Raw genomic sequence first — 27,935 nt, 5'->3', positions numbered from 1 at the left:
GCGCTGTCGCGTCTTACATTTTACTCAGGATGCGAATGGGGTCTGGAACAGATCCTGTTTGCATCCAGAGGTACCACTGTACTGTCTAAAGCAGCCACAAGCTGCAGCTCTGATTTTAACGAACATCAGACCTAGGGGAAGATTTTTATCTCTTTGTCCCTGGATTACTTTTTCAATCTAGCCCACCAACGCCTCCCCGCAAGCTGCTATTAACCCTATAACGGGAAAGATACAGTTGTGTGTATTCCTTACCAAAGGAGACTGAGGCTGGATCTACACTGATCTGGAAAACGCTGTTAAAAAACAACCCAACACTTTAAGAAAAATATTCCTCCCAATGCAATTTCCCATCAGCGACAGATCACTGCTCTACAGCGTCCTCTGGTGTCACATTTTTATAATGTATTCTTAATGTTATAAGTCACCATTGTAGATTTGTCCTAACAGAAGCTAAGGGGAGCATTTAGATGGAGAAAAGATTAGAAAAGAGACGGTGGATGAAGAATGGAAGAAATTTAAAGTTTACCTTAAGAATTGTTGTAAAATTGATGAGTGCTAAAATGTCAAGGTTAAGAAAATATAGAATTACAGCTGTAAATTGATTAAGTAAGAGAAGAAAGGGGGGGAAGGAAAATGAGTAATCAGTTAATTGAAGTGAGGGGTTGCTGAAGAAATTTTGAAATAGGGATGCAGAAGGGGGAGGTATGGGGAAGTCGGGGAAGTAAGGTTTATGAAAAGGAGGTTGTGAAATTATACGTGTTTATATGTTTGTGTGTTTATGTATTGTTTATTGTATTGTTTTTATTTATGTTGGAAAATTAATAAAAAAATTATAAAAATAAAAAAAAAAGATTAGGACACCTCTGCAGGCTTACAGTTTAAAAGACATGACACACAAGGGAAAAGGTATGGGGAGAGAGGAGGGGGAAAGCATCCCCAGGCACTAGTTGTTAATGTGTCACTGGAATGTAAGATGCAGGGTATCTTTACTCTGAGTTTTACTCAGAGTAGATCTATTGCAATTAATCAGCCTAAGTTAGTAATGGCCATTAATTGCAAAAGGTCTGCTCTGTGTATGGATTGAATAAAGTCCCTTATCTGTTTACCATTTTGTTTGCAAATTGCGAACCTTTTTGCAAACCTAGCACCAGTGAATGAGAAAGCATTTCAGATAGCACATCCTCATTTCATACTCTGACCACGCAAGAACTACTAAGGTAACAGAAGGAATTGTGATAGGAGAAACTTGATTTTAGGATCAGGTTGGTTGAACATGGCCAACTAACAGGTAAGATTGATAAATAAGCACTTTTAAGTGCTCTGGTCTAATGTGTCCATCGTATAGAAGTTCCATCAACTTGATAGATTTCTCTTTTGTTCAAGGGAACACCCTGGCAAGAGCAGTCAATAGATTAGAGGACGGATATTACGACAAATGATATTTACAGGACGATTAATTTGTTCTTGTAGACTGAAACAGAACAGGCGCATTGACTTCCAGACAAAGTGAATTATTGTTTCATTTAATTCGCTCAATGTCCCTTGTCTTATTAGTCGTCACTAACAGTTTTTCCACTTGCTGCCATGGTCTTACAACAACCCTCCAGAACCAGGAGTCTTCCAGTCTGTATCTCTCCCTCATCACCACCTTAATCCTCTTCCAGAACTTCAGGGTGTGCCAATGTTTCAAGCTGAGATCTAAACCAAATCAAAGCGGGTCCTCAAAACCCACTAGGTTCCTCATGTCCATTGATGACTACACTGAATCTGGTGGTCTCAGTTACAGAGCACAAAGGCATCTCTGTTGCAAATGGAGGGCAGGCGATGCATGGAGAGGCAGCATGGCTTGCTTCTGGACTGTACATCGTAGCTGTCATTTCTGGAATAGATAAGGAATGGCTTTCTCGTATTGCCCTCCACTTGGTAAACAATCTGCAATACCTGTAAAGAAAAAGAGATAATCTCTCAAGCATTATCTATTTAATAAGTGATGTGCATAAAGCAATCCTGTGTGTTTTGACTCAGGAGAAGGTTCTGCTGTGGTCAAGGGACCTTCTGCCCAGGTCACTCTCCACAGCAGGAGTGTGGAACATTTTGCAACCTGAGGGCCACATTCCCTGCTGGGCAATTTTCCAAGGGCCACAGGCAGAGGCAAGAATGGGCAGAGCAACAAAATGGCTGCAATGCCTCAAGGACTGCCCCTTTCCATATGAACCTACCTGGACACTGAGATCATCCTCTGAGGCTCGTCTTTGTGTGCCTCCTCTCCACAAGAGGTGCGGAGGGTGGCAACACAAGAACGGGCCTTTTCTGCAGTGGCCCCCCATTTGTGGAATGCTCTCCTGAGGGAGGTTTGGCTGGCATCTTCATTATACACCTTCAGGCGCCAGGCAAAAACGTTCCTCTTCAGCCAAGCCTTTAGCTGACTGACATCTGATAAGCTTTGGAATGTATTGTGCTAGGGGGAATTATTGGTTTGTTTCTGTTCTTATTTTTATGATGCGTTTTGGGGTTTTTTAATTGTAATTTTATGCCGTGAACTAACTTGAGATCTACAGGTATAGGGCGGTATACAAATTATTATTACTATGACAATGGTGATGATGATATCTTACCTTGAACTCATTTCCATTCATACACCCCCCTCTTTATCCTCCTTCCCCACAAGCCAAGAAGCAGTGTCAGAGTTCAAGGATACATTCCAGACCAGGCAAAAGCACTCCAGGGGAGGGCGAAGCAGGACTGGGGAGGGATGTGCCAAGTGGAGAGGTGGAGTGGCCTGTAGAGAGTCCTGAGGGCTGCACTGAGATTCCCCACCCCTGTTTCACCCTTAAAATAAAGCTTGCAGCATCCTTCTGTTAGAAGAATTTTAAGGTCTCAAATATATATTCGTTAATGCACACATCTCTAAATATATAAACCATGTGTCTGAAATAGTACAGGAGTGCAATCCTGAAGCCATTTTGACTCTCCCGGGGACCCCTCAAATACTCCCTGCTGGAAGGGAGGCAAATGGGGAAAGCCTCCCCGTTGTCTTTTCTCTTACAAATCCTGTCTTAAAGGTGTATTTGTGTATGAATAGGGTGAGCCTGTGACCTGGATTCAGGAACTAAAGTATTAGCCATCACAAGAGAATTGCCATGCTGCCCAGGTAGTGCAATCAGCGACCCTTATCAGGTATCCCAGCATACAGGATTTCTGCTGTAGACCACCTCCTATGATGTATGTATGACGATTTTGGGGTGGTCTTTGGCTTAGGGGGTTGGGCAATGTCAAAAGTATTTAAAGGTTGCTGCACACTTCTGTCCAGGGTCTCTCTCTCCGTGGAAGGAGGGAAGGAAACTCTGTTGCAACAGAAAAATAAATATCTGCCTTGATTTCACTGGATCCTGCCTCCAACCATTCTTCTCTGACCGATCATGGACTTAGGGTACTCAGAGACCCATGGGGAGTTGGGCAGCAAAAGCTAAACCCCTATATTTACATCACTTCTCACAATAGGAGGTCACCCTCTACTGAATTAGCCCTTTCCCTCCACCACATCCCCTCCTGTTCCTTGTCCCCACCTGGACTGGGCCATTCTCTCGCGGAAGAACTCGGTGCAGAAAATGACAAGGATGGGGCTGACACAGCTGTGGGCGTAGCTGAGGCAAATAGTAGCCTGGTACAGGTAGAAAAAGGTGGCAGAGGGCGTGGCATTGAGGTTGACCAACTGCAGCACATGGTACGGAGTCCAGCAGACAAAAAAGGCAGCCATGATTGTGAGGGCCATGCGGGTCACCTTCCGGCTGCGGGCGGATGGCTTCCGACGCACCCGGCGCATGGCACGGAAGAGGTGCTGCAGAGTCAATGAATACAGGACAGTGATCACCACCAAGGGGAGCAGGAAAGCCAGCAATGACTGGTACAGGGTATACCAATATACACTGTGGGGACCTGGTAAGTCAAGGAGGCAGATCTCAGTCTTGTTGTCCCAGTGCACCCGGGCATAGAGCATCGCAGGCGTGGCCAGAATCAAGCTCCCAGCCCACACACCGGCGTTGATCAGAGTTGTGCACCGCAGGGTCCGTTTCTGGCCGATGGTGGACGAGCACACAACTGCCACATACCTGGAAAGAGAAATGAACTGGCGTCAGGGATACAGGAGACACAGGGCGGCACATTCCACAAAGGAGACGAGGCGTATGTCCAAATATCTACAATAAACGTGCACAGTGACCATGGTAACTCATTGTTGGTGATTATTGCAGGAGGGATGCGCTGTGTAAAATGATTGCCATTTGCAACGGAAGAATCAGATGGGAAATAGAGCAGCTGTCCTTTTTTCTGCAAATATAACAGAAAGGAAGACAAACCTTCCCAGCTGACATTAAGACTATCGAAGCTAACTTAAACCTATAGCTTAATACGCACAAATAAATGAGATTGACAGTAATAAGCCATGTGTTCAAATGCAGAAAGGGCAGCGAGGACTTCACACTACTGGGTAGTGGGTGGTAAGTGTTTTCTCCCTGCAGGATCCATCTGTTAGCCTCTACGCCCACAGGGATATAATTTAAGAGGGCAAGAACACCTGCAAATATCAAGGATTTCTCCAAATGACAGTTAATACGAGCAATAATTTATTCCGCTTTACTGCCTGTGCCATAACTTTCCCATAAATCAGGCCTAAACAGCTGGTTACTTCCAGATCAAGCATGGCACTCCAGCTGCAAAGGGGCCCAGTGTCACTGAACGACTTTCCAGGATTTCAGGCAAACATATTTACCATCTCCTACTGCAGTCTTTGCCAACCTGGTGCTTTCCAGATGTTTTGGACCACAACTCCCATCAGCCCCAGCCAACAACTATGCTGGCTGGGGTTGATGGGAGCTGTAGTCCAAAATATCGGGAAAGCACCAGATAGTTGAAGTCCAATCCTTCTCACTGGAAATGCCAGGAACTGAACCTGGGACTTTCAGCTTGCAAAGCAAGCGCTCCTTCTGAGTCGCTTCTGAATTGGCATACCATGTGCATCCCGCTCTTCTACCTTGGCTCCTACCTGTCTACACACAGCAGAGTGACAATGCCCACGCTACTGAACTGGTTGTTGAGGTCGATGGTGGTTGCAGCCCAACAGAGAAAGTCTCCAAAAACCCAGCCTTGCTCCTGCAGAAGTTGGTGGATGACAAACGGCATACCAAGCAAGAAGAGTAAGTCAGCTACCGCCAGGTTCAAAATGTAGATGTCGGAAACTACCTTCTGCTTGCAGCCCAGAATGACCGAAATCACCATCCCATTGGCCAGAACACCGGAAGCACAAATAAGGGCATAAATGGTGGGCAGCACAAAGCGGACAGCTGGCCCCGGGAAGCTGCTGCCAGCAGCCAGCATGTGCTCACCACAGCCTGGTTCTAGCTCACAATCCCTTTGAGAGTGGTTTAGTATCCATGGATTAAGAAGACCAGGAGATATGTTGAGGCCAGGAGAGAAGTCGCGGACTCTGTCCAGCAAAAGTGCCATGATGGGCCCTGGGCAAGGGATGGAGCTGTTCTGGTGAGCCAAGGAAAATCCAACATGGCCATTCAAAGGAGCAGAAGGCCTCTATGCTGGAGGTGAATGCCAACTCTGTGTCTCAAAGCCCAAACTGAAACAATGCCAATTGCCTCCTTCCTCAGTAGAAGCTCTATGGTTTGATGCTGGTGTGTACAGGGATAAACCTTGAAAGACTGTTGTTCATCTCTTGGAAGGAGACTCAGCAGCTCAGCTCCATTGTACATGGTTCTTCTTGTCTTGTCTCGGGTGCCATCTAGAGCACTCTAAAGAGGGAATGTTCCAGTTGCCTCTTGGACATCCTAGAAGACAAATCAAGGACTTAGGAGCATAGGAAGTTGCCTTATACCAAGCCAGACCAATGATTCATTTACACTGATGGGCAGCAGCTCTCCCGACTTTCAGCTGGAATATTCCCATCCCTTCCTGGAGAAGTCAGGGACTGGACAGGGCTGATGCTCTACCCCTGAGCTATGTATGTCCTTCCCACTTACATTAAAAGAACAGCCAGCTACCAAAGTCAACAGCCATAAACTGTCCATTCATTAGAGGTAATGAAAAGCACGTAACATGGGGAAATCCAGCCAGATGGTTGGGGTATAAATAATAAATTGTTGTTGTTTTGGTGGTGGTAGTGATGGTAGTGGTGGTAGGATATATTACCACATGATTCCACAGATTCAGCTAACAAAATTGTATGGTTCCTTAGTGCAACCAAGAATGGAAAATCTGTCTTACCCTCCAGATGTCAGTGAACCACAGGTCCGATAATCCATGAACATTTTCCATTTTGGCTGGGGCTGATGGGAGCTGGACTTCAACATCTGGAACATAAGAAGAACCCTGTTGTATCAGGCTAAAGGCCCATTTAGTCCAGCATCCTGTCCTCCCAGTGGCCAACCAGTTGCCAATGGGAAGCTCAGAAGCATAGCTGTCAACGTTTCCCATTTTTTAAGGGAAATTCCCTTATTCCGAATAGGAATCCTTGCAAGAAAAGGGAAAAGTTGACAGCTATGCTCAGAAGCAGGACCTGAGCAAAGCAGTATTCTCCATGCTTGCAAATCTCAACAACTGGCATTCAGAGTTAAGGAGTTAAGGCATAAACATAATAGCCAGTAGCCACTGCTGGCTTTTGTCACCAAACTGTGCTCTAGATAAAGGAGTGTTCCATGCAGCCCAATATCCAAACAGTGAGAAACTTCAAGGGTGCCAGCAATCACCTTGTGTTAAGTTTCCCTTGGAATGAAAGTCACAAGAGACTGTGGTGTCTTTTTGATATATGGTTTTATTTACACACACACACACACACACACACACACACACACACCAACACACTGTAAGCATAAGATGGAAGGGCTCAGAGCATCAGATCTCACTGTCGCACTAGGTTTTCAGGAATCCGCCACCAAAAACCATAGCTTTGGTTTCAGCACGGAGTGCAAGGCCAGCTTCTGTGTCTTTCCCGCTCTAGGTGAGATTACACCACACAGGGCCCTGGTCTATTGATCTTGGATGACTTGGTATCCAACCACGTTGGTGGGGAAGGCTTTATCCCCTCCTTCTAAAAAAGCATCACTCACTAGTTATGTATTTCTATGACAACACATCTACTCTTGACCAACTATTTAGACATGTAAATAGGATTCTTAAGAGGCTGCAGGCTAAGACCATTAGCTTAACAAACAGACTGGTTTGTCCACACAGTAGTTGCTTCTACTACAGGCTCCTGTCTTACAGTTATAACCACAGGTTTGGGGACCCAAAGAAGAGGAGAAGAAGAGTTTGGATTTGATATGCTGCTTTATCACTACCCTAAGGCGTCTCAAAGCAACTAACAATCTCCTTTCCCTTCCTCCCCCACAACAAACAGTCTGTGAGGTGAGTGAGGCTGAGAGACTTCAGAGAAGTGTGACTAGCCCAAGGTCACCCAGCAGCTGCATGTGGAGAAGCGGGGACACGAACCTGGTTCACCAGATTACGAGGCCACCTCTCTTAACCACTACACCATGCTGGCTCTCTTGCATCATCATCCACACACACAATCCTGCAACTGGAGATTTCCTGCCTGGTTTTGTGCCTGGGGCTCAGTGGGCAGCAGTGGCGTAGCGTGGGGGGTGCAGGGGGTGCCGCCCGCACCGGGCGCAACATCTGGGGTTAGGGCAAATCCACAGGTTAGGGGGCGCAAATCCACGGGTTAGGGGGCGCAAATTACTTGCCTTGCCCCGGGTGCTGACAACCCACGCTACGCCACTGGTGGGCAGCAGAGAATCTCCCCTTTAGGGTTAGGGTTACAACTAAAACAGGGTTAGGGGGCCCTCCTTCAACCTCAAGTCCACATTACCCCGTCCCCAAAAAGTCTTGACAGTGGGGGAAATCACCTGCACGTTCTTGGAACTGGGTGTGACCAGTTGCGATGACTGAGCCTGACTCCACCGCTGCTTCCACTTCAGCTGCTGGTCCTGCGGTTAAAAGGCCACTCCTTCTATGTCCTCCGCCTGTTGGGTTTGGATACATCACACAAACCCCGGGGAGTCTCTCTCATGCACCTCAAAAGATGCTACCTCAGTTTCCAGCAGGGGTGCCAACTTGAATAAAATATTTGGGAGGGGGGCAGGTAAGCATCACCCACCCATAATCATTCACATGACACGGTGCATGCACATCATTTGAATGGCAATGCCCATCAACTTTGGGGTGGGGGGCTCAAATATTTTATGGGGGGTCCAAGACCCCCTCGGGCCTAGCCGTTGGCTCCTATGGTCCCCAGTAGCACAAAAGACAATTGGAATGAATTATTCGTGTTATTGAAGCACTCACACGTTCATCTTCCTGGGATGGAGGAGGGGAGAGGCATAAACGCTCACACCCCACTAAAGAAAAAGCCAAGGCGCAGGTGTCCCAATGCGGGGAGGGGGCGCGGCGGCCGGCTGCCCGTTTACAGCTCTACCTCCCTCCGCTCCCGAATCTTGCCTAAGCGGTGTCACTCCGCTTTCCTTTCGAGCGAGATGGTTCCAGTCCAGCTTGTCCCGGGAGCAGAGGGACATGGTGAAGAAGAAACCCCACGCGCCCCCGCTCCTCCTCTCCCTTGTGCCTCGTGCGTTTACCCTTCCGGCAAGATCTCCGCGTGTACCTCCTCCTCCTGCAGACGCGTGTTCGTGTGGATGCGCACTGCGCGCCTCTCTCCGAAGCTGGCTCTCTCCCTGGCGCGCGCAGTCGCCGCGCATCAGTGGAGCCTCTCGCTCGCGCCTTTCATTGCCTTCTGCAACAGTTTGCGGGAGAAGATACGAGCGGAGGAAGGACCGTGTGGGTTTCTGTTTCACCCAGCGTCAGAGACGCCTTCACCGCCTCGTCCTGCACTTCTACCCGCCCCTCGCTCTCCAATGCCTATTCCCCTCCCTTTAAAAAAAAACGGAGGGGGAGAAAGAAAAAGCAGACATGGATTCGCATTGGGCTGAAACTTCTCTCTTCTGATCTGAAGCTCTGCATATCTGGAGGGATGATGGTGTGAGGTAAAAGCACTCTTCACATGCTCAGGGGCATGCACTTTTCCAAACAAATGCCAATGACTTTTCCAGCCAGCTTTTACTCCAAGGAGCTCAGCTCAGGGCCAGGATACATGCTTTGTCTGTCCCCCATACTGCCCCCTATCAGTCCGTCCCCTTCCCCTTTAACTAGGGTCTTGGTCTGCCACCAAGAAAATCCTTAATAAGAAACAGCAAAACATCCAGGAGCCTGTTTGGGAGGGCAGTGAATGGCAGCCAGCATAGCTGGGCTGGCGAAGACTCCTTCCCTTGGCCAGGGCCCAGCCTAGTTGACTGCAGGTGCCAGGATGGCTGAGCCACAGGGGGTGTGGGTCTTCTCTGCAAGAAGAGGGGCTTTTAGAGCTGTCCAGATGCTTGTGGAACAAACAGTCCAGCTTCCCCTCTCCCATCGGCGCCGTCAGACACTTGCACAGTATGGCTGGAGCACCGCAGAGACAAAAGTGCAAATTGGAAGCCCCGGCAGCTGCAGAGAGGGTACGTGGGCTGAGTCATCCGTTCATCCTGCGCCTGGCTGGCATCGCAGTAGGAAGGGGGCGTCAGAAACGTTTGACAGTTCAGCCCCTGCCTGTGTGGGTGAGAGGGTGGAAGAGCCAAACACAGTGCTACAAAAAGGGTCTGCTGAGCAGCTCCAGCAGCAAATTTATTTGTACATTGGTACCTCGGGTTACAGGGACGCGGGTGGCACTGTGGGTTAAACCACAGAGCCTAGGACTTGCTGATCAGAAGGTCGGCGGTTCGAATCCCCGTGACGGGGTGAGCTCCCGTTGCTCTGTCCCTGCTCCTGCCAACCTAGCAGTTTGAAAGCACGTCAAAGTGCAAGTAGATAAATAGGTACTGCTCAGGTGGGAAGGTAAACGGCGTTTACGTGTGCTGCTCTGGTTCGCCAGAAGCAGCTTAGTCATGCCGGCCACATGACCCAGAAGCAGTACGCCGGCTCCCTCGGCCAATAAAGCGAGATGAGCGCCGCAACCCCAGAGTCGGCCACGACTGGACCTAATGGTCAGGGGTCCATTTACCTTTACCTTACCTCAGGTTACAGATGCTTCAGGTTACAGACACTTCAGGTTACAGACTCTGCTAACCCAGAAATAGTACCTCGGGTTAAGAACTTTGCTTCAGGATGAGAACAGAAATTGTGCAGCTGCAGCAGTGGGAGGCCCCATTAGCTAAAGTAGTACCTCAGGTTAAGAACAGTTTCAGGTTAAGAACGGACCTCCAGAACGAATTATGTTCTTAACCCCAGGTACCACTGTAATAAGAATATTGGAAGATGCCTTGTACCATATCAGCTTGTTGGTCCGATTTGGTCCAGTGTGGTCTATTCTGACCAACAGCAGGGGAGCCTCAAGATCACATGTAGTAGGGAACAGATCTCAAATATTCTCCTTAGGGAAGGTGGAGCAAGAACTATTAAATAATCCTCTCTATCAGGACGAGGGAGGGAAATAAGTGCTACAGCTTGTACAAATCCACCTTGCTGAATGCCACAGCTGCCCTTCCCCTCCATCCTTCTCATCAGCAGGTGACCCGCTGGCGCAGAGATTAAATGCTAGCAAATTTGCTGCTAACATGTGGCTTTAATGGCACCTACTGGGATCTGCTTCTTCCCACTCAGAGGCATCATAAATGAAGCCCCATCATGCTGTGCTCACTGAGTCCTTCTCCCGCTGCCTTTCCCTGCAGCGCCAAATGGCTACTTTTAGAGAGTGCTTCTGCCAGTAATTTGTGCTTGACGGAGCGCCAACAGCTCTGCACATTCGGAGCCAGTAAAAAGTATCCAAAAATTCCAGATCATAGACCATGAAGGAATCCATCCTGCTGGCTTTCTGGGGTGAGGAATGAGTCTGCCAGTAATGGCATGGTAAGCCCCTCTCCTTATTTTCTTAAAGAACCATTGCAAAGCTTTTTCGGTGGCATTATGGGTAGTATCCAATGCTAGTCACATTCACAGGAGACCCCTTTAAATTAATAGATGTGGCTAACTTATGTCCATTGATTTCAGGGAGTCTAGGAGTCAGTGGGTCTAGAAGTCAGTAGGAATTCTATCCTGTATTGTACAGTAAAGAATACAGACCTCTGTGGTTTCCAGTTCCAGGGTGGGAAAACCCCTGTTTGATGGTAGGCAGCAGTACATTTGTGCAACTGTACACAGTTCATTCTCACTGGGTGCAACTGGAAAATTTTGCCAATCAGAAGGTCGGTGGTTTGAATCCCCACGACAGGGTGAGCTCCCGTTGCTCGGTCCCTGCTCCTGCCCACCTAGCAGTTCGTCAAAGTGCACGTAGATAAATAGGTACTGCTCCAGCGGGAAGGTAAACAGCGTTTCCGTGCGCTGCTCTGGTTCGCCAGAAGCGGCTTAGTCATGCTGGCCACATGACCCAGAAGCTGTACACCGGCTCCCTTGGCCAATAAAGCGAGATGAGCGCCACAATCCCAGAGTCGGCCACGACTGGACCTAATGGTCAGGGGTCCCTTTACCTTTAAGGCATGCAGGGGAATGGAAGTACAGTGGTACTTCGAGTTACAAATGCCTCAGGTTACAAACTCAGCTAACCTGGAAGAGTTACCTCGCGTTGAGAACTTTGCCCCAGGATGAGAATGGAAATCATGTGGTGGTGGCTCAGCGGCAGCAAGAGGCCCCATTAACGGAAGCACACCTCTAGTTAAGAACAGTTTCAGGTTAAGAATGGACCTGCGAAACGAATTAAGTTCGTAACTAGAGGTACCACTGTAACATGGCAAATTATCATTGGAGAAGCAAAGGGCATCCTAGGATTGAGGCAGGGTATCTGCTGAGGCTCCACAACCCATTAGGAGACCCACAGGCAAAAGCCTCTTGCACCTGCTTCCTCTTTTCACCACTGCAACCTGCTTGTTGGTTCCACCTGTCTCTGGTCTGGCCCAGACAACAGTGCTGGTGAGAAGGATGACCAGCAGGTGCTGATGCTGCTTTCTTGCTCGTTTACTGTCTACCTGGCAAGCAGGTGGCAGGTAGCAATGATGAGGAACAGCCAGTAATAATGGCAGCAAGGAATATCACCAGTAGAAAACCAGGTCAGTAGTTGATGGCTGATTATGTCAATCTGTGCCTCCACTGGCCATCCTTTTTTGACAGGTCTGAACATCCATTTTGTGACTGGCGGGCCTCAATAACTTTCAGCCCTGTCAAGCAGGCCAGGTAGGTAGAGAGTTTGAGAAGCTCTGTTCTGGGTTACAGAAGATGCTACAGACCCTGTTATAATGTGAGTAAGGTTGCTTTGATCTGCATTAACAGGCTCAATCTCTACAGTTTAGCCTGGACAACTTGATAAGTGAGCAAGGATGACAATAGTACATAATCGCTTCTCCTCAGCTCTGGAATGAGTTTTTGGAATGTGGAGCTAGGGGAGGAGAGAGATGGCAATGAGGAGATTTTGACAGCTGGAATTTGTGCGACAAAAAAAAAACCAAGAGTGGGGAAGAGCTGTGAGCTGAATGCTAATGAAGCACCTTAGGTTTCCGTGGCTCTTTGGGATATTAGAGGCTATGCTATCTGCCTGAGTAGTCTGCTTGTTCACAGTGCTTGGCTTGCGTGTGATCTCAAGCTGAGCAGGTCTGAGTCTGGACAAGCGACTGTCAGGGGAACCATGTGTAAATCTGCCTCAGCCACCCTGGTGGAAGGAATGCAGGCTACTCAACTCAAACTCAGGGTAACCAACCTGGTGGACTTCAGGTGTTTTGGACTACAACAACTATCAGCCCCAGCTAGCATGGTCAATAGGCTGGAATGATGGGAGATGAAGTCCAAAGCCTATGGAGACTACTGGCATTGGCTTAGTGCTTTCCCTGGACTGCTCACTGCTCAGGGAAGTAGGAAACACTCAAAAAGCAACAGTGATCATAGGAGCAAACTCCGAGGGACTGAGGGGTCTTCCCCCTCTCCCAATAAAGTATTTGGGGGCCCCTCTCCAAGTCAGGCACAGGCAAACTCGGCCCTCCAGATGTTTTGGGACTACAACTCCCATCATCCCTAGCTAACAGGACCAGTGGCCATGGATGATGGGAAATGTAGTCCCAAAACATCTGGAGTTTGCCTATGCCTGCTCCAAGTCAATGAACAATGCAATTTGAATGATGCGTGTGTGCCATATAGTGTGGTTGATTGTGCGGGGCTTACCTGCCCCCCCAAAATATTTTATTCAAGTTGGCACCCTTGACAGTGATTCAAAACAAATTGCTCCAATAAAACAACAAGACCACACAAGTCAGTGGAGGCTGGTGCATTAGGGCAAAAGGTGCACATCCCAAGCAAGCTCATTTTGTCCTCAGGTAGCCTCTTCCTCCTCCTTAGTCTCAGTGTTTGTATAATTCAGCAGGGAGGAAGGTGGGGACAAAAGGATTAGTTAGCTCCAGCTATCATTGGTTTTCACCCTGCCTTACTGTTGATCCTGGCTCCACATACTGTTGCCCCCCCCCCCGCCAAGTTCCATTGGGCAGCAGCACAGAAACAGATTTTGAGTATAAAGTTGTGTCTTCTGAGATCACAGGGGCTCCTTTTTAAAGCAGCCAAGTTCCTAGCCCTCATGGGTATAAACATCTGCTCAAAAACATGAGAACAACACCTGTTAAAATCTCATAAACCATATGAAGACCTGAGAATTCCCAAGGGCTAATTCATCTCCCTCCAGTTAGCTGAAGAAAAAGAATAAATTAAGCAAAAGAAGCACTGGTATGCAAATCAGCTTCATTTGCAACATTTCCTCCTGAGATAAATGTGGGTTGCAGGGGGAAACTCCTTTAGGGAATAAGCTTGTGAAGGTGTTGGGTATTACTTCATTAATTGCTGCAGAAAACATGCATTTTGTGTTTTGCTGGGGCCATGAATTTTAAAAAGACGCTACACGTTTCTGACTGGTTACATAAAGTATGGGACGTTATGGGAAATAATTAACATGCTGTATTGAGTTAAGAAAATGGAAAGCCATCGCTTTAAAAACCAAAGCTTTCTAACATACCAAAGTGGGACCTGCAAAAACATGTTGCCCTATACTGGGCCGGCCCTACCATCAGGCAAAGTGAGGAGGCTGCCTCAGACAGCAGATGCTGAGGGATGACAGCAACAGCAGCAGCAGCAGCTCCTCTCTCTTCCTGCCCTCCCCCCACCCCCACATTTCCTGTCAGTTTTTTCCAACATGGAAGGATGTGTTATGTACTGAGTTGAATAGGATCCAAAATGCAGCAGTCTGATTGGTCCTAGAACAATGCAGCAGTGTGATTGGTCTGCAGGAGCCACCCAATCCAGCTCCAGATGGAGGTGAATCCACAATCTGATTGGCTTACAGGAGAATTCCGGAATTAGCCAATCACGTGCAGCCCATTGTGGAAATAATGTATATAAAGCAGATACTTTGGGGAAACTTTCATTCCTCCTCACCACTATGAGCTGAATAAAGAGCATGAAATCCACTCTTGACTCTTAGTATATTTCAGATGCGTGCATAAAATGCTCCATAGCAAATATTCACCTTCAGATCTGCTTCAGTTCTTTGGGTGGGGGATTTTTCACCCCTGTGGGAAGACAAGGCGGGCAGCATAACAGTGTGCATTATGTTCAGTGTCCTCGAAATAAGATGACGCCACTTCTGTGCATGTTCAGTGGTACTAGCCACCTGGACTATGTGTGTTCGAATTTGCTGCTCTGCTTTAGGCATCAGAATGCCCTTACCTGCCAACCAGGTGTGCTCTTCTTTAGAATACTGGCCAGTAGGCAACCAAGCCCTCCTCCAGAAAGAAGATCGATCCAGATCTACTGGAAAATCCCTGGGGATTTGCAGTAGATTACCAATAACTGAGGGACGCGGGTGGCGCTGTGGGTAAAAGCCTCAGCGCCTAGGGCTTGCCGATCGAAAGGTCGGCGGTTCGAATCCCCGTGGCGGGGTGCGCTCCCGTTGTTCGGTCCCAGCGCCTGCCAACCTAGCAGTTCGAAAGCACCCCCGGGTGCAAGTAGATAAATAGGGACCGCTTACTAGCGGGAAGGTAAACGGCGTTTCCGTGTGCGGCTCTGACTCGCCAGAGCAGCGATGTCACGCTGGCCACGTGACCCGGAAGTGTCTCCGGACAGCGCTGGCCCCCGGCCTCTTGAGTGAGATGGGCGCACCACCCCAGAGTCTGGCAAGACTGGCCCGCACGGGCAGGGGTACCTTTACCTTTACCTTTTTACCAATAACTGCTGACTCCATATTGTTTAACAGTAGCAACAATTCCCCCCCAGACCATCCCGTTTGGCAGCTGAAATGAAGAAAGTTTGGGGTCAAAAACAAGAATGGTTTTTCATGTGACAGGACTGGGACAAATTGATCTTTCAGTGTGGCAACACTTCTCCCCTAGAACTCCCTGCCTGTTGAGATTAGGCAGGCCCCTTTGTTGTCATTTTTGACACCTGCTAAACACTATGGGTTTTATCCAATGCTTGTCCTACTCAGAGCAGGCCCATTGAAATGGATAGATATAGGATAGCATTCAACTCAGTTTTACTCAGACTCAAAGCACTGAAATGAGCAAACATTGTCTTCGTTAGGACCATTAATTTCAGCAGGTCTGCTCTGAGCAAATGTTAGTTGGCTTCCACTCTATTTTATTTAGGCAAGCCTACCCAAATGTGCCTTATAAGGGACGCGGATGGCGCTGTGGGTTAAACCACAGAGCCTAGTACTTGCCGATCAGAAGGTCGGCGGTTTGAATCCCCGCGACGGGGTGAGCTCCCGTTGCTCGGTCCCTGCTCCTACCAACCTAGCAGTTCGAAAGCACGTCAAAGTGCAAGTAGATAAATAGGTACCGCTCTGGTGGGAAGGTAAACGGCGTTTCCGTGCTCTGCTCTGATTCGCCAGAAGCGGCTTAGTCATGCTGACCACATGACCCGGAAGCTGTACGCCGGCTCCCTCAGCCAATAAAGCGAGATGAGCGTCACAACCCCAAAGTCGGCCACGACTGGACCTAATGGTCAGGGGTCCCTTTACCTTTACCCAAATGTGCAATTTTAGTTTGTGCATTTGTTTTTAAAAGCTGTTCATTTTTACTTATATTTTATAATCTTGGAGCTTGTTTTCATTGTTATTTCCAATCAATGTTTTATACCATTTTTATGTTAGTCACTTAGAAGTTGTTGGGTGTTTTTTTAACGAAACCGCCGCATAGCCATCTTGTTGAACAAATAAAAATAAATACTAAAAGCAAATCCCTGCACTCAGAGGAGCCCTTTTCCTTGTCTAGCCCCATTTCTAAGCCATTATTCTGCACGTGGCTTCTGCTGGTGGTCCTTAGTATTTCCAGGGGGGGGGGGAAATAAAGTTGATCCCGCAGACTTGACGTCCCCCCCTCCCCACATTAAAGATGTAGGAGGCAAAGCAGGTGGAGGGAGGGACAGAACTGTGTGGCCAGTGATAAGAATTTGCACTTTATGCTTGCCAAGGAAGATAGAAAAAGCACTGCGATGGGGCTGCAAGCAATTATTGGAGACCATTTCAGCCAATATTGAAGCACCTCTCCTTGAGCCTTGCTTGATTTAAAGGAAGTCTCATAAGGCTATTCCAGACTACCGGTTATTATTGTTATAACTCCTTAGCAATACCAGTTGCTATGGAGCATCATTGGGCAGAGAGTGTTTTTGCACTCAGGTCCCGTTTGCAGGCTTCCAGAGGCATATGGCTGGTTAGTAGGAGAAAAGGATGCTGGACTAGCATAAGCCTTTGGCCTGATCCAGCCATAATAATAATAATAATAATAATAATATTTATACCCCGCTCATCTGGCTGGGTTTCCCCAGCCACTCTGGGTGGCTTTCAACAAAGTATTAAAATACAGTAGTACCTCTGGTTACATACACTTCAGGTTACATATGCTTCAGGTTGCAGACTCTGCTAACCCAGAAATATTACCTCGGGTTAAGAACTTTGCTTCAGGATGAGAACAGAAATCGTGCTCTGGCGGCACAGCAGAAGCGGGAGGCCCCATTAGCTAAAGTGGTGCTTCAGGTTAAGAACAGTTTCAGGTTAAGAACGGACCTGCGGAACGAATTAAGTACTTAACCTGAAGTACCACTGTACAGTGGTCTGTTAAACATAAAAAGCTGCCCTAAACAGGGCTGCCTTCAGATGTCTTCTAAAAGTCTGGTAGTTGTTTTTCTCTTTGACATCTGGTGGGAGGGTGTTCCACAGGGCGGGTGCCACTACCGAGAAGGCCCTCTGCCTGGTTCCCTGTAACTTGGCTTCTCGCAGTGAGGGAACCGCCAGAAGGCCCTCGCCACTGGACCTCAGTATCCGGGCAGAACAATGGGGGTGGAGACGCTCCTTCAGGTATACTGGACAAAGGGCATTTAGGGCTTTAAAGGTCAGCACCAACACTTTGAATTGTGCTCCGAAATGTACTTTTCTTCTGTTCTTAAGGAGTAGCCCTGGTGGATTAAGGCCCTTCACTTACATACTGAAAGACTGCTTCCTCAGTTACTGAGGCACATTCTTATTCCTTACCAAGCAGGGTATATATAGTATGACCTTATAACCACCAAAGCAAAGCACCACCCACACTCCTGCTGCAAAGGGGGGGTGGAATTATTAATTTCCACATAAGCTTTTCTGAGGGATCTATCAACCATTGTTTCAGTGACTCACAAAAGCTGGCGCGTTAAGGTGATTATTCAACCAGACAAACACACTAGAAAGCTATGATTACTGTCAACCAATTTAAACTGGGGAAACAATGGCAGCAAAGAGAGAGGCATTCCTCTGAGGTGGCGGCGCTCTGGAATAAGTTTCCAACCTACTGAAATGCCAGAGCAATAATTGTTCTTGGAATGCCTAGTTTCCAAAGCCTCACTAACTGGAGGTGGCCTGATTTGGTCTAAAGAGCCAGTCCAAATCAAATGTTTTGGGCTTGTCCACACTTGTCCTGTGGCTAGAAAGCATGGGTACAAGAAATTTTACCCTTGCCCCACTCCTTTCCCAGGGAAAACCTGCTCTTTAGTGCTCAATTGGAGAAAACGTTGGAGAAAACGGGGGTTGCTCTTTGTTCCAATTGAGCACTAAAGAGTGGTTTTCCCTGGTGGAAAGCAATGGAACAAGAAGAAATGTGGATAAAGCCCTTAGTGAGGGAGCTGTTCACAGCTAATTGCTGAGTGCAATTTCAGAATCTAAGGAAGTCAAACACAGAAGAAGGTGAGGCAGGGCAAATATGCTCCTTATACAGAGTCAAATTATTTGCCAATCTATCTTGGCATTGTCAACACGGACTGGCAGCACCTTTCCAGCGTTTCAGACAGGAGTCTTTCATAGCCCCGTCTGCAGATGCCGGAAATTGAACCCAGGACTTTCTGCCTGCAAAGCATGTTTTCTACTGCTGAGAACTATGAGATCCAATTCATTGGGGCAGGGGAACAGAAGGTAGCTAATTAAGGGACAAAGAATCAATAATCCCTCCAGCCCCACTGAACAGCAAACAAAAATGAAGGCAGGACCTAGATGCAGAATGCCTTTGGTTAAAGGCTTCATCAAACAGAACTTACTTGTGAATACACACTACAAAAGGATGTTGGTCAAGAGGAAGGGTAATTTCTGGATAATATAGCACTATATTACGTGCTTTTCATTCTGCACCCAGCTGGTTGTGGAAGAGCAATGCCCCAACAGCACCAATAGGCCCTATTGTGGATTCAGCCATAATTAAGGGAAGAAGAAGAAGAGTTTGGATTTGATATTCTGCTTTATCACTTCCCGAAGGAGTCTCAAAGCGGCTAACATTCTCCTTTACCTTCCTCTCCCACAACAAACACTCTGTGAGGTGAGTGGGGCTGAGAGACTTCAGAGAAGTGTAACTAGCCCAAGGCAGCTGCATGTGGAGGAGCGGAGATGCGAACCCGGTTCACCAGATTACGAGTCTACCGCTCTTAACTACTACACCACACTCTCAAGGGAATGAATGTTAAACAATAAGAACCTATTTCCAAAACCAACTGTACTGTTCCCTCTGCTCTTGCTGGGCAGAACTCTCAGACTGACAGATCTCACACTCACGCAAGTGGGGTTTTCAAATGTTTATTTCACCAGTGCCTCTTCTCGCTTCCTCTCACTTCTTGACTTTGCCCTGGGCTGCCACAGCCTCCATGGCCTTTCGCACGGTCTCTTCATCACCCAGGAACTGCATGGGCTTCGTAGGTTTCAGGTTGTCGTCTAACTCATACACAATGGGAATCCCAGTCGGGAGGTTGAGCTCCATAATCGCCGCATCAGACATACCTAAGTGGTGAACCAGACAAGGTCAGACGGTCCCCCTCTGTGCATTGTCAAAGCACTGTGATTGTCAGAGATATATTGTCTTGCAACCTAACAACCACACATACAGGTGGCCAGTCACCCATCTCAAGCAACAATACATCTGCCTGGGAGAGCTAGAAAGGGCCAAAAGGAGCCAGTGATTGGCTCTAAAACCTATTTACACTGAAGGAGCTCAGTCCTCAAACATAAAAAGTATCCCTGGTCTGGACAAACAGGAAATGTTCTTCTTCTGTGTCACCATGTTTCTAGCGTTCTCCTTGCAGCGTCCAAGAGGAGAGGGGAGGGGAAGCATGGAAGCCTGAAGTTTGCTCACAGTGACCACAGAACACCGGTCCTGAAAGACCTACATTGGCTTCCAGTACATTTCTAAACACATTTCAAAGTGTTGGTGCTAACTCTGAAAGCCCTAAACAGCCTTGGCCCAGTATACCTGAAGGAGCATCTCCACCCCCATCATTCAGCTCCGAGGGCCTTCTGGCGGTTCCCTCTGAGAAGTGAGGTTACAGGGAACCAGGCAGAGGGCCTTCTCGGTAGTGGCATCCGCCCTGTGGAATGCCCTCCCATCAAATGCCAAGGAAATAAACAACTATCTGAATTTTAGAAGACATCAGAAGGCAGCCCTGTTTAGGGAAGTTTTTAATGTTTGATGCTTTATCGTGGTTTTAATATTCTGTTGGTTTCCCCCAGCCAGATGGGCAGGGTATAAATAAATAAATTAATAATAATAATAATAATAATAATAATAATAATAATAATAATAATAATAAATTTAGCATGAAAGCCACCCCAGATTGTTTGTTATCTTTGCTGCAACATCCTGAAAAAGCTGCTCCTCTGGAAAGTATTAACCCCTGTTGCTTAATTTTCTTTTTTTTTAAATCCACATAGATAATTGTCTAGCGAGATGTGTTCCGTGCTGTGCTTAAAATGAAGCACCGCAAGCAACCCACTGACTCTCTGCAGCCAACACAAGCAGCATATTGCTGTCTCCAAGGAAATGCCTGAGATACGAAGGTTCCCAAACCAGCGGTCTCAGCAGCTACCAGCAGAGGACACCAGGGAAGCTCAAAGGTGCTAGTGCCAGCTTGCGTGACCTATAATATATGCTGCCCGCTCTTCCTCTAGAATTGTAAGCAGCCTCCTTGGTATGCCCGTGCCCTTTTGGGACAGGGCACATTCACAGAGGTCAGGGAAACAGAATCTGGGGCAGAGATGGTGGACGATGAGGCTACCAGTAGGGCCTGGGACGGAGAGGGCAGTAGCCAAGCCTGGGAACATGACCTCTGCCAACCTCAAATCTTGTAACGCGACTCCGGACTGGAAATAGCAACACAACCTTCAAGCAGGCTGCAGGGTCGCAGAGCACGGAGCTCTTTTTATCAGCTGCTTGAGGATATAGGGTTGGTCAGGAGCAATCTAGGCGCACTGACCCTGAAACACTAAATCATGTGTGCAGAACCATCACTTCTGAATCAATGAAACTGGCAAAGGATGCTGCGTGCTTCTCAGCAATGCTTCCAGCTGAGAGAATTTGGGGGTTTTTCCAAGGAGGCCCTGAAACCATGCAGGTTAAAGTGGGAAGGATATAGAGCACATAGCTCAGAGGCCAGGGACTCTGGCACTCTGCCCCACTAAAGGTCACCTGTAAAGCGATACAGGTTTTCCACGATGGCCCCAGGCGTCTTCTCTGGTACCCTGGCCTCACAAATACCCCACGAGCATCCCTGCTAGATCGGACTGTGGAGCTGCAAGGGCAAAACGCTGCTTGGACCCGAGTGGCAATACTGCACTGCAGCAGCGGAGGAGCTGAAAGCTGACCCCCCGTCTTGCATGCGGAAGATCCGCAGTTCAGTTCATTTCCAGGCAGAGATGGGAAAGAGCCCATCTGAAACCCTGGAGAGCCAGGGCCAATCGGTGTCCACAATACTGAGCTATATGGACCAATGGCCTAGCTCGGTATAAGGCAATTTCCTATGTTCTTAGCGCCTTCACAGAATCCCCTGCTTCCTTATAATGAATGAGCTTTGTGCTCAAGCCCAAACCATAGTCTCCAGGGCAGGTTTACATTTTTTAAAAAAAAAAAAAGACTACGACCACAATTCAGCACCAGGCTAACTCAAATTCTGTGAGAGCAAGAGCTGTGTAAACGATTCACTTTTATAATTTGCAAAAATATGCCAATTTTGCATAACTTTTTCTCCTTCTGGTCAGCCAAAGTAGGGGGTGGGTAATTTTGCAGATTGCCAAAGCTCTTTCCCAAATAACTGGAAATCCTGCTCAGAGCCTTCTCTGGCCCCTGAGATTTATAGCTGAGGACTGAGGTATTTTATTTTCTCTTTTTTTTGTTTGTTTGTTTGTTTTTTTATTGTAACTTTGTTTGAAACTTTAATAAATATTATTTTTTTAAAAAAAGAGGACTGAAAACTTGACTTTTAAAAAGAAAGCTGAACCTCGCCCCCCCCCCCCCCGGCTTAAAAACTGTACACTACCCCAATCAGTTGCAGTGTTTATGTAAAAGCTAAAAACCAAAGGAATGGAGATGGCCTTTTGCCCATAATTGAGTAAATGCCCTATGCAAGTTATGAGACAGAGAGGATGGGAAAGCGCAGGTATACATGAGATGCAGGCTGGCAGGTGATGCAAGGTAGCCCCCTTACCTTCCAAGTGCTTGACAATTCCCCGAAGGCTGTTGCCATGGGCAGCAATAAGCACCCTCTTGCCAGCTTTGATCTGGGGCGCAATCTCGTCGTTCCAGAAGGGCAGGGCACGGGCAATGGTGTCCTTGAGGCTCTCACAAGAAGGAAGTTCCCCAGACTTCAAACCAGCATAGCGCCGTGCCTGGATGGTGCAGTGGGGAAAACAATGGTAAATTCTGGACTAGAGCGGGGAGGCTTAAGAGATCTGGCCCAAACCCAGGAGTTTCTAGGTGGAACAACTGGTTGGCAGGAGCACATAGAGCATCCTTGGTGGCCTGTAGTCTCTGCCCATTGTGGTTCATCCCAACTTTAGGTGCTCAGAAATCTGGCAAAGGGCTGGATAGTAATTCTGGGCTTGACTACATTGTCAATGGCTCTCTCTTTAAGCTGCTTTGGGAGCCTTCAAAAGGGCCAGTATATAGTTCCCAGTTATCAGAGGCGACTCTCAGACCAGTTAAAAGTAAAGGCTATAGAGGTCTGGGATATAAGGCTCCTCACCATTAGGAGGGTCTTCATTAATACCTCAAGGACCGCCTCTTTCCATATGAACCCTGAGATCATCTTCTGAGGCCCTCCTTCGTGTGCCTCCTCCTCGAGAGATCCGGAGGGTGACAACACGAGAACAGGCCTTCTCTGCAGTGGCTCCCCGTCTGGGGAATGCTCTCCCCAGGGAAGTTCATAATACACCTTTAGGTGCCAGGCAAAAACGTTCCTTTTTAACCAGGTGTTCGATCTGTTTGACATCCTATACCCTTTTAAAGTGGGACGCAGGTGGCGCTGTGGGTAAAACCTCAGTGCTTAGGGCTTGCCGATCGCATGGTCGGCGGTTCGAATCCCCGCGGCGGGGTGAGCTCCCGTCTTTCGGTCCCAGCTCCTGCCCACCTAGCAGTTCGAAAGCACCCTTAAGTGCAAGTAGATAAATAGGTACCGCTTTATAGCAGGAAGGTAAATGGCGTTTCCGTGTGCTGCGCTGGTGCTGGCTCGTCAGAGCAGCTTCGTCACGCTGGCCACGTGACCCGGAAGTGTCTCCAGACAGCGCTGGCCCCCGGCCTCTTAAGTGAGATGGGCGCACAACCCTAGAGTCGGACACGACAGGCCCGTATGGGCAGGGGTACCTTTACCCTTACCTTACCCTTTTAAAATGTGGCTCTTTTCTGGGGGGGGGGGTTGTTATTGGGTTGTCGTTTTTATTCTGATTATATATGTTGTGATCTTTTCTGTGAACTGCCCTGAGACCTCTGGGTATAGGGTGGTATATAAATTAATAATAATAATAATAATAGGAAAGGGATATGCCACTGGGAAGGAGAACCTAATAGTCACAAAGTTGGCAGATCTGCTGGAGGGGGATGAAGAAAGCTTTTCAGATCACTGCTGGTGGTTTTCCATGGGATATCTTGCTGAAGGCTAGCCTGCAGAATTAAAGCAGAATGGACTCCAACTCCCATCATCACTTGGCTTATCCCAAATAATAATGGGAACAGTAGTTTACCCCTCATGGAGCTACAATTCCCAGCACCCTCAGCAGACTTCTTTGGGGTAAGTCATGTGCTTTAAATGTATGGTGTAGGTGTGACCAAAGTGCATTGGAAAAGCATGTGCAATGGCAACTTAAACTGATGGAACAGGCGCAGCTTGCAGATTTAACATATAGAAGAAGAGAACAAGAAGAACATACGCTTAAAGAAGATTGGAAAATGTTTACTGATTATATGGGTGAAGACTGTACATTTAAAAATGCGGGTGGCATTAAGATAATTTCAACAGTGTAAATAAGTTTTGATGGTGTAACAATAGATTACTGAATGGTTTTATGCAGGGATATATGGTATGCAAAAGGACGCGGGTGGCAGAGAGCCTAGGGCTTGCTGATCAGAAGGTCGGCGGTTCGAATCCCTGCGACAGGGTGAGCTCCTGTTGCTCGGTCCCTGCTCCTGCCAGCCTAGCAGTTCAAAAGCATGTCAAAGTGCAAGTAGATAAATAGGTACCGCTCCGGTGGGAAGGTAAACGGCGTTTCCGTGCGCTGCTCTGGTTCGCCAGAAGCAGCTTAGTCATGCTGGCCACATGACCCGGAAGCTGTACGCCGGCTCCCTCTGCCAATAAAGCGAGATGAGCACCACAACCCCAGAGTTGGCCACTACTGGATCAAATGGTCAGGGTTCCCTTTCCCTTTACGATATGCAAAATGAACCACGGAAAGAGACGAAGGGAAGTCATTGATTTAAGGTTGTGTAAATGAGTATTTTGAAATGTGATTTAGAAAACTTAATTTTGTGCATGCGTGTGTGTATGTAAAAGATTAGATTACAGGAAGGCGGGCTCTTAATAGTAACAGTAGTTCAACCATGGTGCCAGTGACCTAGAGGGGTGATGAACACTTCTTGCTGGAAGCTGAAGCTGGACAGCCATATGTTGGGGCCGCTCTAGCTCTGGACTGCCTGCATAGAGTAGGAGTGCTAGGGGTGGACTAGCCCACCAAGGAGGCTGGATCTCCAAGATGGGAAATACCTTCAGCCTGAGACCAGGGAGAGTCTCTGCCAGTCAGAGTAGACAGCACTAAGCTGGATCCACATTCAGTGGAAGGCAGCTTTGTATATTAAATATGTGGAAGCAGCAAACTGGCAGGATGTGCGGCGAGTGGGAAAGGAAGGGTAACTCAATGGGTCTTTCACCACATAAGCTGGCGGAAAGTTGCTTTGTCCTGATGGGGTCAGACAGGAGAGAAACAAGGGACAGCAGCACAGACAGACTTCCTTTTCAGTCCTTGAAGAAGCTTTCATGGGCTCAGTACAGCAGCCAGGGAGATCCTCAAGCTCTTCAGCTCTTTTATCCAAGCACGTTCCTCAAGCGGCCCTATTTTTGCAGAAGCCAAACCCTCTACCATGAAGCTACCGGAAGAGCATCGTAGCCAGACAAAGCATCTCAGCTGCAGAACCACAGAAGACGTCTCACCAACCAAAGGATTCCCTTCTGTGCCACAAAGGTCATTATGTCAGCCTTTCTTGCAACATAACCCCATCTCACTAGTCACCAGCGAGGGTACTGTTTGGGCATTTTTCTTGCTGTTATTAATGTTAATTTTTTTGTAGCTACATTTTAATATCTTATGATTTATAGTTATTTGGAAACTTATCGATTTTGTTGTGTACTTTTTGATGCACCTTATTTATTGTTTATATTTGTAATTATGTATTTCCCCCCTATTGTACGTCACCCTGAGCATAGTTTTATTTTATACAAATAAAAGGACAGTGCTGTTGATGATGACTTTTATGTACCATTTCTGCATGTTGAGTAAAATGCAAGGCAATTTTCTCCTATCGCAACAGGCAAGTAAAAAACAAAAACTAGCCTCTCACGGCAGGTGTAGGGAACCTGTGGCCCTCCAGATGTTGCTGGACTCCAGCTCCCATCAGCCCTAATCAGTCTGGTCATTTGTCAGAGATGATGGAAGCTGTAGTGCACTAACATCTGGAAGGCCACAGGTTCCCCAAGCCTGTGTTATGGGCTCTGCCTTCATTGCTCTGCAAAAATCAACACCCATCATGTCCTCATGGGTTTTGGACTATCTGCAGCAAAACAGTTCCTCTCCATCTGCTTACTACATTTATATCCACCTTTCCTGCAAGGAGCTAAGAGTAACATGTTATTCTCACAACAACCCTGAGAGGTAGGGTGGGCTGGGAGAGAATGACTGATGGCCCAAGATCACCCAGTGAGTTTCATGGCTGAATGGGGATTTGCACCCAAGTTTTCAAAATTCTAGCCCAATGCTCTTTAACCACTAAGCCAAACTGGCGCTCTCAGATCCTCCAAGTGTCTCTATTTTCCAGGGACAGCCCCAGATTTGCAGAAGCCATCCCGGTTTCTGATTTTATCCTGGAATGTTCCCTTAGGACATCCCTATTTTCATCAGAGAAATGTTGGGAGGGTATGGTGTTATGCGACCCGCGAGCCAAGGAGATACAGTGGTACCTCGGGTTAAGAACTTAATGCATTCTGGAGGTCCGTTCTTAACCTGAAACTGTTCTTAACCTGAGGTGCCACTTTAGCTAATGGGGCCTCCTGCTGCCGCCGCACAATTTCTGTTCTCATCCTGAAGCAAAGTTCTTAACCTGAGGTACTATTTCTGGGTTAGCGGAGTCTGTAACCTGAAGCGTCTTTAACCCAAGGCACCACTGTACAACCTTTAGAACACATCTGAAGGTAGCACTGTAAAGGGAAGTTTTTTTTAATGTTTAAAGTTTTATTCTGTTTTTATATATGTTGGAAGCCCCCCAGAGTAGCTGGGGCAACCCAATCAGATGGGCGGGATATTATTATTATTAATTATTATTATTATTATTATTGAATAGGACGTCCCTATTTTCATCGGAGAAATTGGAGGATATGCGCTCTCTCTCTCTCTCCCCCCAGAGTTTCATACCAAGCACTGACCTTGCTGATGATTTGATAGTAATCGTGTTTTTCATCCATGGGGGGTGGCGGGATGTCGTAGGAGCGCCTCCAGATCTTGACCTGCTCTTCTCCATGCTTGGCTGCGGTCTCGGCCTTGTTGAGGCCCGTCAGGCCCCCGTAGTGGCGCTCGTTCAGGCGCCAGGTGCGAATCACGGGCAGCCACATCTGGTCGGTGCCGTCCAAGATGTACCAGAGGGTGCGGATGGCCCTCTTCAGCACCGAGGTGTAGCAGATGTCGAACTCGTAGCCCGCATCCTTGACAGCCTTGGCCCCCCGCTGGGCTTCCTCCTTCCCCTTGTCGCTCAGCTCAGCGTCAAACCAGCCGCAGAAACGGTTCTCCTGGTTCCAGGTGCTCTCGCCGTGCCTCACGATCACCAGCCGGTGGGTTGGCATTGCTCTGGTGGGAAAAGAAGGCTGCACTCAGAAAGTCAAGCTCAAACCCCTGCCCTGAGCCACCCACGCCCCAGAATGGCCAGGCTGGCGCTATTTATACGGCTTCCCCCACCCACCCTCTTCAACCCACACGGCCAACCGGTGCCCCTTTACGGGCAGAATGACAGCTGCAGGCAGCCATTCGCGACAACCCGGAGTGCACATGTTGCTTTCTGGCAAAGGCCTAATAGCTAAAGATAGTATTAGGGAGCTTTCTCCCTCCAGCCTCGGCTAGAAATAGCCTGGCAGGCCTGTGACCTTTTCCCTGGGGGCCTGTTGCTAAAGGAGGGTGTTTGGAGATGATGAACACCGGGAAGCAAAACCTTTTAGCCCCACAGAGCAAGAGGGAAAACACAATCTCCCCTTTGCAAATTGCCACTTACCCCTGAAATATACTCAGAGTCGAGAGTGGATTTCATGCTCTTTATTCAGCTCATAGTGGTGAGGAGGAATGGAAGTTCCCCCAGGATGTCTGCTTTATATACATTATTTACACAATGGGCCCCACGTGATTGGCTAATTCCGGGATTCACCTGTAGGCCAATCAGGTTGCAGATTCACTTCCACTTGGAGTTGAATTGGGTGGCTCCTGTGGACCAATCAGACTGCTGCATTCTGGATCCTATTCTTCTAGGACCAATCAGACTGCTGCATTCTGGATCCTATTGTTCTAGGACCAATCAGACTGCTGCATTCTGAATCCTATTGTTCTAGGACCAATCAGACTGCTGTATTTTGGATCCTATTCAACTCAGTACATATCACCCCTCTGGGCCAGAGGGTTCTTGCGCCCCTGGCAGAACTATCCAGATTGCACCCCCTAGCCACTGACAAATTGGCTCTTCTTTCCGCCTCCCCTCCAACTCCCTGCCCCACCCTCTATTAAAAACCTTTTCTTATGAGGCAATAATAAACACTTTTATTTATAGACATATTTTTAGCCAATTTTGTGCCCCGTCTCCCTGCAGCCT

General features: G+C 47.8%; 2 protein-coding genes across 4 annotated transcripts; both read right to left on the bottom strand.

Moving 5' to 3' along the window:
* Positions 1 to 1,245: 1,245 nt before the first annotated feature.
* On the bottom strand, positions 1,246 to 8,967 carry LOC114585848 (melanin-concentrating hormone receptor 1-like). Of its 3 annotated transcripts, none has more exons than XM_028708729.2 (5): positions 8,637 to 8,967; positions 6,271 to 6,356; positions 5,042 to 5,834; positions 3,567 to 4,109; positions 1,246 to 1,941 (listed from the first exon to the last, which is right to left on the bottom strand). In XM_028708729.2, the coding sequence occupies exons 3-5, from the start codon at positions 5,500 to 5,502 to the stop codon at positions 1,722 to 1,724; spliced, it is 1,224 nt and encodes a 407-aa protein (XP_028564562.2). In that variant the 5' UTR covers positions 5,503 to 5,834; positions 6,271 to 6,356; positions 8,637 to 8,967; the 3' UTR covers positions 1,246 to 1,721. The 3 variants fall into 3 exon arrangements, with proteins under 3 accessions (XP_028564562.2, XP_028564561.2, XP_028564564.2); XM_028708728.2 differs by lacking the exon at positions 8,637 to 8,967 and adding an exon at positions 8,350 to 8,626; XM_028708731.2 differs by lacking the exon at positions 8,637 to 8,967 and adding an exon at positions 7,911 to 8,254.
* A 10,155-nt stretch (positions 8,968 to 19,122) lies between these two features.
* On the bottom strand, positions 19,123 to 27,010 carry PGAM2 (phosphoglycerate mutase 2). The gene is made up of 3 exons (XM_028708611.2): positions 26,512 to 27,010; positions 22,036 to 22,216; positions 19,123 to 19,339 (listed from the first exon to the last, which is right to left on the bottom strand). Exons 1-3 carry the CDS (start codon positions 26,923 to 26,925, stop codon positions 19,170 to 19,172), a joined length of 765 nt encoding a protein of 254 aa, XP_028564444.2. The 5' UTR covers positions 26,926 to 27,010; the 3' UTR covers positions 19,123 to 19,169.
* Between the last annotated feature and the right edge of the window lie 925 nt (positions 27,011 to 27,935).

Source organism: Podarcis muralis, chromosome 15 (assembly GCF_964188315.1).
Source record: "Podarcis muralis chromosome 15, rPodMur119.hap1.1, whole genome shotgun sequence".
In the NCBI taxonomy this organism is placed as follows: Eukaryota; Metazoa; Chordata; class Lepidosauria; order Squamata; family Lacertidae; genus Podarcis; species Podarcis muralis.
The sequence above is the reverse complement of the archived record's forward strand: the minus strand, read 5'-3'. Positions and strand labels throughout refer to the sequence as shown.